Below are 13,721 nucleotides of genomic sequence, written 5' to 3'. Positions count from 1 at the left end.
AAGCTCAAAATGCTCATTAAAAACATCTTTGTTAAAATCACTAAAATGATAAAAATCAGGATGCATTCCTAAGAATGAAAAGGAAAGGCATGCTCTGCATAATCAAAATGATTAGAAAAGAAAATATATCCCTCCACATTGTTATTTTACTCACTGGAATTGGGTCCATTAACATCAGATAGAATAATAAACAGTTTGGAAAGCAAAAGTGGAGCATTTTCAGATGATTCAATGCTAGCAGGGTATTATATTACTCAGGTGTCTAAAACAGAAAGTCAAGATACTGATGCCATATGCATTCAGAATGCAGACTTAGTGCAATCCTGACCATATAGGCTCACCCTCTGGAGTTTACCTGTTTAAATAAGATGCCAGCGTGATCTGACTGAAGCACTTGACTTAATATTCATGCAGTTAGGACACAAAACAAAAGGAAAAAAGTGTGGCTAAATGTATATAATGCATTTGAAATAGGTAAAAGATAGAACCCTAGACACTCAGCAATCTTTACCTGGAAATTAAAGAGGGCAGAAGCAATCCTATTATGCATTATAAACAGCCCAGCTGCTGACTTAATGGTAGTTTGAGTAGCATAACCAAGGAGTCCTTGCTCCAATATTAATAGGAAATGTATTGTACAAATCCAATAGTTCATGAAATTAACAAGGAAAATGAACTGAGGTGAAGCAACTTTGCAAGTAATAGGGAGGCATCAGCAATTGCTTCCCTGGAGCATACTGAACACTTAAAAAGAGCTCAGGGGGAGTAGGTGTACATAAATGAGAATGGACATTACTGGAATTTTTAATAATCCTCTTAATTTAAATATATTTCAAATTCTCTGTTGGTTGCAAGTCTTTTCAAGAGGAAGCTATTAGCTCAAAATGCCAATAAGAGGTCAAGGGCTATGAGACCTGGTCCACTGTTATTGAAAGTTAGCTGCCATTTGAATAAGTCTAAAACTACTGTAAACTTATGATCTGACAGCTGTCAAAATTATCCCCACGTCACTTTTGTAGAACTAAATACTTCCAAAAGATTCCGGAAAACAATTTCGCTTCTACGAATATCAACAGCATGAATGATATATGCATGTGCACTGACAAGCCAAAATGTAGAGTTAATTCAACTTACAAACCAATAGACATACGATGAAAGAGAACATTTTCCTCACAGACACTTCCATGGACAAGCTGACTGAAGCTGGCCTTGACCAAACAAGAAGCTGGAAGGGTTTCCATAGAAGCAAGAACGTGACTTCTATTTTTCCCGGACAGAGACCCATCCAAGTCTTCCAAAATTGCTGCATGAGGAAATGGAAATGCTACCAAGTTTGGAGAGTTTGTAAACTTCAACTGGTTGGTCTTGACAGTAAATCCACCTATAAATTGGAAGAAAGACTGTGATGCAATGACACCAAAGAATATGATCACAAATGGCAACTGAAGTCAGTGAGATATTTTCAGTATTTTAAATTGCATATTTATACAGTTTTACAATCCACTCATTTATTCAAGAAAAAAAAAATCCTAGGTGTTGACTATATGCCAGGCTCTGTGCTATGTACTGGAGAGAGAGGGAAACAAGAACAGTAGTGGCATTGCTCTCATGCAGCCTGTATTCTGGGGCAATGATTCTCAGCCAGGGGTGGTTTGCCCTCCAGGGGACATTTGGCACCATTTGCAATCATTTTTGGCTGTCACAACTGGGTGGATGGCAGTGCTACGAGCATCTGGTGGGTAGAGGCAAGGATGAGGCTAAACATTCTATAACGCACAGGACAGTCCCCACAACAAAAAGTTATCCAGGGACTTCCCTGGTGGTCCAGTGGTTAAGACTCCGTGCTTCCACTGCAGGGGGCGCGGGTTCCATCCCTGGTCCGGGAACTAAGATCCCCCCATGCTGCTCTGTGCAGCCAAAAAAAAAAAGTTATCCAACCCCAAATGCCATAGTGCCAAGGGTGAGAAATTGTGGTCTAGTGGGAAATGATGACACAGAACATTAATTGACTGATTATTAAATGCTAAAAGTGCTGTGGGTTAGTCTCTCCATCTTTCTGCTCTAGTTCTTCTACGGCAAACCTAACTCCACTTTTTATGAGATTTATACTTTAAACATTTACCCTCAAAAGCAATATTCAATCAATCACGTGGTTAAATAGTAATAGTAACACATTTTTCAAATATTAGCTCTAGGGCTACACTTCTTAGCAGGGTTTCCCTCATACCACCTCCATGTGATTCATTGTGATTCTGCTGCCAGGCCAGTTGCCCAGGAAGAAACGATGGCAGTGGTCTTCTAATACTCACCTTCTTGTCATTAAAATTTAAAAATTCAGTACACATCTCTTAGTATATATGCTACCATATTACTGTATTATATAACTTATAAAATACACAAAAAAAGGAAAATTTTAAAATAAAATATTGATACAAAGAGAGGCCCTAATGCTTTCATTCTCATCCCAGTAGAGTCCATGTACTGAATGGTCACACATTCAAGATGCCACGATTCCACCTCTGGCAACTTCTGTAGTTCATCTAATACCACAAGCAGTTCTACAATTCAGTTATATTGGATTTCTTTGCAATTCCCCAATCATAACTTGCTCTTTGGAATTTTTTTTTATATGCTGTTTCTAATACGTAGAAACTTTTATCTGCCTATTCCTCCTTGCAAACTTCTCTTCACCTTTCTAAATCCTGCTCAAGGCACTCTATGATGAAATCTTACCTGACCCCTTTCCTTGCTCCCCTCACTGACCTTGCTCAATCCTCTAGTACTGGACTCATCACACTATTACAATCACTGGCTTAGACATTTATTTTTGTGCCTCGATGGAGAGATGCTGGAAGACAAGAACTATGTGTTTTTCATCTCTGTACTGCCCAGTTCCTTAAACAGAACCTAGACTAGACAATTTTTAAACAAATGAAAGAGATAGCTTCGCCAAGACCATCCAGTGAGAGGAGATTAGAGCTCATAAGGAGCAGTGTGCTTTTTTTTCAGTGTCTTATGAATGATATGAAACAGTGAAGCTATTAAATGACTGAGGAATTATGATTTGAAGTGATTGCCATAAGGCATTTTTTATTCCTATTATTATTTCTACAATCTTAAACTCAGATGCCACCCAAATAAAAACAATATTTGGCTCTGCCTATGGGGGGGTGGGGTGGAAAAAAGCTCAGTGGAAACTTGCTGATTATTCATTTAATTAAAAAAACAAACAATTATCTAAATTGGTGATTCAAACCACGAGAGCATATTTACTTGAATCACTTGGTTTGTCTGTTTACAAAGATCAAATCAACTAGATTGCTCTCTGCTTCTTTTCACCTTGGCCCATGAGTTCTCCAAGGTATTTCTCACTGCCTCTGAGATGTGGTTAACAAGTGGACAAGAATTCCTATGGTGCATACAACAAGTCTTGGGCTGTTGCAAACATAAAGTACCTGAACTCTGGCTCTTTCAGGAAAGCTTGCATGTGTGTTAGTTTATATCCACATGTCTATCCATCCAGTTCCATTCATTGATTTAATCAATGAACCTGCTGGGCATCAGGCTACTAGTTACTAATGATAAAACTCTGAGCAAAAGAGATGTGATCAGATATAGAGAACAAACTGGTGGCTAGGGTGGGGCAAGATGGGGGAGGGGCACAAGATGGACAAACTACTATGTATAAAATAAATAAGCTACAAGGATATATTGTAGAGCACAGGGAATATAGCCAATATTTCATAATAACTTTAAATGGAGTATAATCCATAAAAATATTGAATCACTATGTTGTACACCTGAAACTAACTGTAAATCAACTATACTTCAATAAAAAAGAGAGAGAGAGAAAGATGTGATTCCTGCCTTTATGAAGCTCAGAGTGCAGCAGAGACATGGCACCATAGTCATAGAGTGTGATAGGCACCATATAGGGAAAGACTGGGGAGCTGCAGGAGCCACATTGGGAGCACCTGGCCTCCTCTAGAATTTCTTTTAGGAGATTTGAGCAGCAGTTTCAACTAATGCAATCTTATAACTAAAAGAAACAATGAATCACAATGGCTTTTGCCACTATTTATCACATTTATATGAGTACTCACCTTATTCACTATCTATCTTATCTACTCAACTTACCCTGTCCTCGGAAACAGCCTGAACAGGTCCTGATGGCCACACAGTCAATGAGATCAAAATTCACAAAGGTTGTGTTAGACACTATCAGTTCCCACCTTTTGGGAGTTTTGATCCCAGCTGACATACACAGGCTTCCCTGTGATTTAGAAGGGGGAAAAAAAGGGAAGAAAAATAAGGGGACTGGCCACATGAAATACAATTTTAATACATGAATAAAAACAATTAAGTGAGTAAAAAGACAAACTACAGACTGGGAAAAATATTTGCAAATCAAATATATGACAAAGGATCACAATGAAATATGCTACACACCTGTTAGATGGCTAAATGAAAAATTAGTGACCGTACCAAGTGCTGATGAGGAAAAGAAATAAATGAACCTCTCATACATTGCTGGTGGAAATGCAAAATGGTACAACCACTTTGGAAAATACTTTGGCACTTTCTTACAAAATTAAACATACTCTTATCATTGACCTAACCACTCAACTCCTAAGTGTTTACCTTAGAGAAATGAAAACTTATGTTCAAACAAAACCCTTACACAAATGGGTAAAACAGTTTTCTTTGTAGTCAATGACCAAATCTGGAAACAACTCAAATGTCCTTCAACAAATGAGTAGGTAAACCTGTGGTAGATTCCTATAGTGGAATACTGCCCCACAATAACAAGGAATAAAATACAAGTTAGATAAATACCAAAGGATTTGGGAATGAAAGAAGCCAGTCTCAAAAGGTTACATACTATCTTATTCCATTTATATAATTGTTGAAAAGAAAAAACTATAGTGACAGAGAATACATTAGTGACCTCCGAGGGGTTAGACATGAGAAGAGGTTGTGGCTACAGAAACGAAGTCAGAGGGAGGTTTTTTCAGGCTGATGCAACTGTTCTGTTATCTTGATCGTGGTGTTGGTAGTTACAGAAATCTACACATATGTTAAAATTTATAGAACTGTACATCAAAAAAGTCCATTTTACTGTATGTTAATATAAAAATAAATAGTAAAAAGTCTAAAAAGAAACAAAAACTGCTTCCAGGATTTTCCACAAAATCTCTTCAACAGACTCCATCTAATCAAGCTGTTAGTGCTTCACTGTTCCACTGCTAAAGATAATTGTCTGTCTGAGGATCACCAGAAATTGTCAAAGGTCTCCAGCATGGAAGACAGTGATAAAAAGAAACAAACAGAAGAAAAGAAACCCAGTGGAGACAAAGCCAGTATAGAAATCAGAAGAAAACTTAAACACTATCATTAATAACATCAGAGAAATAAGAATATCATGTGCATGAAACAAGAAGAAGCCTAAAAAGGAAGGAATTTATTATTACTGCTCTCCTGTTTTTGTTCTTTTTTTCAGAAAAGAAAAAAAGAACAAAAACAGGAGAGCAGTAATAATAAATTCAATAGAAAAAAATGAAATATCTTAGGAAGTAGGATAAAAAGGCAGTGGGGCAGTGGGAAATCAGAGAGAAAATTAAGAAGATTAGATAAGTAATTTAGAGAGCCAATATCCGAATAACAATAATTTCAAGAAAAAGGAAAATATAGAGGAGATAAGTATCAAAGAAATAAGTGAAGAAAACTTCCCAGAAGGAAAAGATATGATTTTCCACAGTGAAAAGTCCTGCCCAGAGCCTAATACAGCGGTTAGAAGAAAAAGTCACAGAGCAAGGTACACCATATTGAAATTGCAAAATACCAGGAACAAGGGCTAGACCCTAAAAATCTCCAAAGAGGAAAAACTAATAGGTTACATACAAAAGACCTAGAATCTGAGTATGTAAAAACTCTTTTCTTTTTGCAAAGTGATTCAGTATATATATATGGTTTTTTAAATTATTTTCCATTATGGTTTATCACAGGATATTGAATATAGTTCTCTGTGCTATACAGTAAGACCTTGTTGTTTATCCATCCTATATGGTTTGCACAGAGTATCTAAAAACTCTTTAACCTCAAGACTAGAAGCTAGGAGACAATGAAGAATTGCCTTCAAAATGTCAAGGCAAAATGAACTCCAACCTAGCAGTCTATAGCCACAACCTTCCAAAAAGGGGGTCTCCATTTGTAGGTCAAAATCTTTAACTTCCATAGACCCCCAGTTAGTTAAGAAAGTTACTGCAGGCTAATAAAATGAGAATTAAATCAGAAAGGAGGGAGACAGGGGAATCAGGAACAAGAGTTCCAATACTACAGAGACATGAAGAAAATCTCCAGAATGTTGGTCAAGAGAAATTCCAAGACCTAGCTATGAAACCCTTTTCTCACACTGCTGGTACAAGTTTAAATACTTGTAGTTGTTTGTCGTTTGGCATCGGCCACTAAAGCTGAAGGGATATACTCTGAGCCAGCAATTTTACAATCTGGCACATGTTCAACAGAAATGCATGCCTGGGAACACCAAGAGACATATAGAAGATTGTTCATAACATCTTTCTCTGTAATAACCTAAAACTGGAAACAAGCAAATGTGCATCAACAGCAGCATAGCTTTAAAAAATTGTGATAGAGTCCATAAAATGGAATACTACGTAACAATGGGAAGAATAAATGATTGCAACATATAAAAACATGGATGAATCTCACAGACATAATGTTATGCCAAAGAAGCCAGGCACAGAAGAGTTACACGATTTATGATTCCATTTATATAAAGTTCAAAAACAGATTTGAAATTAACCCATGTCTGAGAAGTCTGAATAATGGTTCCCCTTTGGCTTGGGGGCTGGGGGTTGGGTTAACTGGGAGCAGGCATGAAGGGGTTTCAGAGGAATTGGTGATGTGCTATTTCTAGATCTAGGTGGTATGCACGTGGTTTCTGCTTTATAAAAATTCATTGAGCTCTTCACTTGTGATTTGTGCACTTTTCCCCGTAAACGTTATATTTCCATGAAACAATTTGTTTTAAAAGGTGGGACAATACTAGAGAAAAGTAACGTATAAGACAGGAGGGTGAAGAAAGAAGTTAGAGAAGTTTAAGGTCCTTGCATGGCTCATGTAATTAAGTGCGGATGTAATTAAGGCTTTGTGAAGACGAGCAGGTGTGTCACAAGTTTAAGTCCAACGTGAACAATCATAACAGAATGAATAACGTTCAAATGAGTAAATATAAAAAAGATATTATTCAATGCAGGACAAATCAAGTTCCGAAAGTAGAAAAAAAGAAACATAGAGGCTTCCCTGGTGGCGCAGTGGTTGGGAATCTGCCTGCCAATGCAGGGGACACGGGTTCGAGCCCTGGTCTGGGAAGATCCCACATGCCGCGGAGCAACTAGGCCCGTGAGCCACAACTACTGAGCCTGCGCGTCTGGAGCCTGTGCTCCGCAGTAAGAGAGGCCGCGATAGTGAGAGGCCCGCGCACCGAGATTAAGAGTGGCCCCCGCTCGCCGCAACTAGAGAAAGCCCTCGCACAGAAACGAAGACCCAACACAGCCAAAAATAAATAAATAAATAAATAAATTTTTTTAAAAAGTGCAATTGATTAAAAAAAAAAAAGAAACATAGAAAACGGGTTGCAAACTGAAAACACGAAATAAGATCGTGGAAGTAAATGCAAATATGTGGGAGACATCAGCATGCGGATGGTAACTGAAACCACTAGAGAAAATGAGATTTCTCCCAGGGAGAGCAAGTGTATGGAGAGAAGAAGGGGCCCTACGATAGAATTTAGACAAACAAAAAGATGAAAGGTCTAAACTGGGGAAGAGAAATCCACAAGTGAAGATGAGGAGTAACCCTGAGACAAATAGGAAAAAGAATGAAGCATCCCCAACAGCATCTGTCTGAATAAGACTTTTTTTTAAGTAGTACCCTCTGCTTGAATTAATTACAATAACAACAAAAAGGCAACCATCCTACAGTTACTTCCAAAAGTAGGATGACCATAGTTTACATCCAAATCAGGACATCTTGAAGAGTGTGAAAAGGGGTGCTAATTAGATGGAAGGCTAGGACCGCACAACAAACAAAACCACACAACCAAACTAGCATGTATAGTGATGGTTAGCACACCTCTTTCTCTTGCATAATAAAGCCATCCTCACTGAAAATTGTTCTACCCATCTCAGTAACAAGGTAATGTTGGGTATAAGTCATACACAAATATGCCTAAAAGAAAAAAAATCCTTTTCTTCTTCCAGAGAAAACTTAGTTTTCTTCCAGAAACCAGTGTTTGTTTTAGAATAAGACTCACTGATAGCAGAAACTAACACAACATTGTAAAGCAATTATACTCCAATAAAGATGTTAAAAAAATTTTTTTTAATAAAAATAAATTTAAAAAGACTCACTGATAATTGTGTGTCACCAATTATACGTGGGTGGAAGGTCTAAGAATAGTTAAGCCAAATTCTCTGAAAATTTTAATTCCTAAAGAAATGGCAGGTTTGAAAGAAAGAGGCTAAAATCAGATTTCCACAACCACAGAGAGGTTTGGCATCCTCCTTTTTTTAAAAAAACAATTAACACAGTTTTATACAGCAATAAAGTGGTTCCCAAATATATCTGAGCAATGTTGTGTTAACTAAAGATTCATAGATATTTTTCTTGTTTGTTTTTAACTCTAGAACTTTGCAAAGACTTTAAAGTGTTACTATGCAATGTGAATTTCAGGGGATGGGAGGGATGGTAAACAGCATATCCTGTATGTAATTAACCTAAGAATCTTTCTTTTCTCAGAGCCTCTCTTGGGACCAGCCTTCAATGAAAAAACACTTCAGAGAATACTGGAGTAGGCACTAATAAATGCTTATTGCCAAAGCCATTTTCCATGTGTAATTAAACGAGTATTAGACCAGGCGTGGGAAGATATCCAGGTGGTCCTAGCTCCACAATACTGGGCATGATCTTCGGCTATTATTTGACTTCCCAAAGCCTCCATTTCTTTACCTGTAAATTCAGGAGTTCTAACTAGACCAACTCTTAGGTAATATTTACCTCTAAAGTTGCATGGTTTTATGATTTGGATGCCTAACCAAGATCTAGACCTTTCCTAGAACAAGCTGTTTAACATTTTCCATCCAGGGACTTCGGTTCTGCACTTACTTGTTAGGAGACTAAGAAGCCCTCAGTTGCATTACCTTGCTGGTGAATCACACCCCAGGGGTGAGATTATTTTTTGTTATCTCATGATAAGCACCCTTTTGTCATAATCTGTCTCTTAACTTATGTCACTCTCCCATTAATTATGATGTCGATTTAGCATCAGTTAGGATGTTGTGACATTAATTTGCCAGGACAGTTATTTCCTCAGCTTGATGGGCATTTTGTTTTTAGCATCTTCTCTATGGTTATTTTGGAGAAATTTAAGGGCCTGGGTCAACCAGTATCACAAAATCTAAATCTGGGTCCCATGCTCTCTTGAAAACTATGCAACCTGAAAAGAAGAATAATCTCTCAAGGTTGTAATCCTTTCAGAGAAAAGGAAGAACTGGCAAGTATTTCCCTCCTGAAAAGAATGGTTCAGAAGAGAAGTAATGAAGGAAGTTGGAGAATTAAATGTAGGAAAATGTAGCTTAGTAAGAAAATGATTTTTTTACTCTTAATGTTTGTATCTATAGCTATGAAATAGTCAAGGGAAGTACAAAAGTCAATAATTATCATTTAAATATCAGTTGATCAAAGCATTCAGGAGCAAACTAAAGAGAATGCTCTTTCCTTGGTCCCCAGAAGCACTGTAGGTCCCTTCCATCTATGATTATTCTGACAATGGGGCACTAATATTCATGTAACTCCTTCAAGAAAAAGAACTTGGGGGACCCATTATAGGTCTGAAGCCAATGGCAGCCATGGACTTCCCTTGAGAACTAGTACTTCTTATCCAGGAAGTCCTCTAAGGCTCACCTACATTCTGGGCCCCTGGCCATGCAGTGGCAGGGAAGTCATCTATAGGTTGATGTTTATCATGTAGAAACCCACACTGAGGCAAGTATTAGGGAATCACATAAGAAACCCTAGTATATTAAGCAAACAATATAAATTATATCACCTTTTTTTCTGGGGCAGGAACCCTAAATAGAGTAAGAACCCTATGAACAAAATGTTGATGTCGAAACTTGGCAAACCACAGATGCACAAAGACGATATGGAATCACCTCATAATCCTTGTGAAGTTAGAGTAAATGACCCTAAAATTATTAGGCTTATTATTGAATTGTATGGACAATAATGCTAAATCGCAAACAAATAAGAGTTCTGCGAACCACTCAGGGCTTTTGTGATGTACATGGACGCATAACATGGAAATCTTGTGTATACTTGAATTTTATGATAAACATCACCACTGTTACAAATCAAAAGCTCCTCCAAATTTGACCAATTAAATACAAGATTTACTAAAGAATGCTATTTAAATTACATATCCTGGATTACCAGGGGACCCAACACATACGATTCCGTTTTGATGGACAACATAAAAGAATCACACGAAGGCATTTACCTTGGGGGCAAAATGAGCAAGTAATAAGCTGTCAGTAACTGAAGTATTTGCATCACTTTCCAAGATGTCAATTCCAAAATCTCTGCATGCATAAACCTGGAAGTTTTTCAGGTGAAGATTGCTACTTCTAAAAATCTATAAAACAACAGCATATATTATGTCAAAGGTCTGAGGCTCGGGTTTTCTTGCAGACTTCCTGTAGCTTCTTTAATTATTGATGAAGTATAAATAAGCATGCTATACCATATTTAAGCAGCTTTTGTCCATCAATATCTGTGCGGGCATCCCAAAGTTGCCGTGAGGTCAGCACTAACTAGTCCCCTTTGGTAACATCCCCTCTGTACTTTTCATTTCTCCTCCTAACAATTGATGCATTAAAAAGGTCAATGTGAATTCTTCGTGTACCTAAAGTAAACTTGCAACTGTCAAGTAACACAAAATTTACGGAGAAAAACAGGGCATCCAAGAACTCCAGTACTTAACATTTTCCTCGGTGTTGTATATGTTTACTAATATTGTCAGAAAATTGTAAATATGAAATAAGTAATTCAGCATGACTACAGACTCAAAATATGTTATATGCATATACAATGATGACAGCTTGGGCTAGTGGCCCCAAACAAGGATCAAGTATTAACAAAATGAGCTTGTTAGAGTTGAATCACACTAGCGTGGGGAACAGAACCCTTGGTTTTTACCTAGCACTCATATTAACTAATTATGTGATCTTGGGCAAGACATTTAACTTTTCCTAGGCCTCAGTTCAACCACCCTGAAAATCAGGGTGCCGTTAGGACTAGCAGTTAACCTTACACAGTCGCCTCTTTGTTTACTAAATAGGGTCATGCTTATGTTCGTACCTTAAAGTGGGAGTTTCCTATTAATTAAGGCCAAGGAAGCCTTGATTTATCACAGTATGGTGCTTCTACTTGTTGATCAGTCTTTGTGCTTGAATTTTCAAGAACTGAATAGCTTGCATTTCCCACTATGTATGCGCTGACAGCTTTTATAAAATGATAGATCTTTGAAGACACGTTTATGTAAACAAAATAGGTACGATCTGAACTGATAACTTGACAACAGTTGTTACCTAATTACAGGCATCAGCCCTTCTGCAAGGCACGAATTGCTTCCCTGCAAAAGAGGGATCTGTCACCTCTATATTTATAATGCTTATGGGAAACAAAGTACTTTATCAAATTTAATGAGAAGAAAATACTTAATACAATAGGGATTCTTCCTGTTAACTAACCCAATTTTGTACTTTGGGACTTTCCCAAATAGTTCTCCTTATGTTGGATATGTGAAATAAATGCCTAGCTTTCTTACTGTGACTTAATTATATGTTTTTATTCTATTTCCTGAATGCCCTATAGATATATTTCTTCATCTGTGTATCTTAGGCTCCCTATTTCTACGTGGCAGAGACCAAATGTCTGTAATTTTCTCTGTGTAGCACCAAATAGTGACCCTGGATAATTTTTATATGGTGCTGGTAATAGTGAGCATACAAAGCTTTCTTATAAGACATCACTGAAATAATGAAAATTAAATGGATAACATGAACATTGTTTCCTTTCAAGGAAAATAGAAGAAAATTTGGCTCATAGATGAAGGTAAGAATGCCACCTTGAGCTGGAATTTTTGTGTTTCAGTGATGAACAGCACTTTTCCTTACAACTGAAACATGTACTATTCAGGATATTAGGGTATCAAATGCACAACTTTTGGAGTCTGGATTCTGCACCTGGTTTTGCTGCTAACAAACTGTGTGACCTTTGGCAAATCCCTTCACTTTCTGAACCTTAATTTTTTCTCTCTAAATAGGCATGTGAGGGGAAGAACAGATGACCCCTATGATCTTTCTTGGTTGCAAATCTCTACGATTCTGTTGTTCCCTATTAGAGCTGCTGGAAAATCGCCAGACAGGCAATGAACTAACCTTGGCTTACTGACTAGGAATCTGTTCATTCAACAACTATTTCACACACACCTATGATGCTGTTGGCTCCTTAAAGCTGTGAGAATATCGCAATGCTCCCCCAGCAGCAAATCATCCCCCTTTAAGTAGAGATGCACAATAAATCACCACAAGAACAAAAAGCTAAAGAAACGTACTTGGGCACCACCTGCACTTCCCCAAACCGTGAAATTTTGGAACAGGGTGGGACCAGTGCCATTATTCCAAGTTGGCTGAAACTTAGGGTATACAAAGAGGCCACACCTAGGAAGAAAGATAAAGAGTGAAATTCAGCCAATTTCTGCATTCCAAATGTCTCACTTTTTCTCATTGGAAAATATAAAACTAAAGGTACTGAATAAGGGAGAGTAAAGAGGAGACCTGCGAGCCTTCTCTCTGACTGTCATTGCCTATCCGTCAGCCTTTCCTTTCTGTCACCCTCTGTGACCTGCTCCTGGATCTCAACAAGACACAGATTGCCATGGTCCCACTCCATTCTCTCAGCCCTTCTAGATCCATCCCCTTCCTGGGAGCCTGGACTCCCCTGCCTAGCCCTTCATAACACGAGCCTCACGCTTCCATCAGTCCCTTCTAGATCCATCCCTTTGCTGAGACAGCAGCTACCAGCCCCTGTAATCCCTGCAGCTTTTGTGCTTCTCCCTGAAATGCCTTAGCATTGTGGTATTTTGGATACCTCCTCCCCTCACATCCCAGGGCTGCTGAGAGCTGCTAGATAAAAAAACTTCATAATCTTAATAATAATTTCATGACACATGTACTAATTCTCGCCTCAGCCGGCACTTCAACATGGCAGAGCAATGGTGCTTAATCCTTATTCCACTCTCCTTATCATTTCCCATCATTGCAGTATTATTTCCCTATTATTAACATAACTATTATCAGAATTATTTATATCGAGGAATTCCCCGGCAGTCCAGTGGTTAGGACTCCATACTTTCACTGTTGAGGGTGTGGGTTCAATCCCTGGTCAGGGAACTAAGATCTCGCATGCCGCACTGCATGGCCAAAAAAATAATAATAATAAATAAATAAACTGTTTAATAGAATTATTTATATCAATTATTGAGTTCCTACCATATTCGAGATGTTCTCTTAGGTGCATTATAGAAGTCATCTCTAATTTTCACATGAAACTTTCACTAGAGATATGTCCCTATTTCA

At 37.9% G+C, this 13,721-nt stretch overlaps 1 protein-coding gene across 18 annotated transcripts in view; it reads right to left on the bottom strand.

Moving 5' to 3' along the window:
- The window catches only part of PKHD1 (PKHD1 ciliary IPT domain containing fibrocystin/polyductin), a 471,129-nt gene that overhangs the window by 262,869 nt on the left and 194,539 nt on the right, over window positions 1–13,721 (bottom strand). For all 18 annotated transcript variants that reach the window (XM_059938510.1, XM_059938512.1, XM_059938518.1 and 15 more), the window contains 4 exons: window positions 12,698–12,803; window positions 10,580–10,714; window positions 4,138–4,273; window positions 1,135–1,381 (listed from right to left, as the gene is read on the bottom strand). In XM_059938510.1, coding sequence (XP_059794493.1) covers window positions 1,135–1,381; window positions 4,138–4,273; window positions 10,580–10,714; window positions 12,698–12,803 — 624 coding nt within the window. The remainder of the gene's footprint in view (window positions 1–1,134; window positions 1,382–4,137; window positions 4,274–10,579; window positions 10,715–12,697; window positions 12,804–13,721) is intronic.

Source organism: Balaenoptera ricei, chromosome 11 (genome assembly GCF_028023285.1).
Source record: "Balaenoptera ricei isolate mBalRic1 chromosome 11, mBalRic1.hap2, whole genome shotgun sequence".
Lineage (NCBI taxonomy): Eukaryota > Metazoa > Chordata > Mammalia > Artiodactyla > Balaenopteridae > Balaenoptera > Balaenoptera ricei.
Note: the sequence above shows the minus strand (reverse complement) of the source record. Positions and strands in the feature narration are given on the sequence as shown.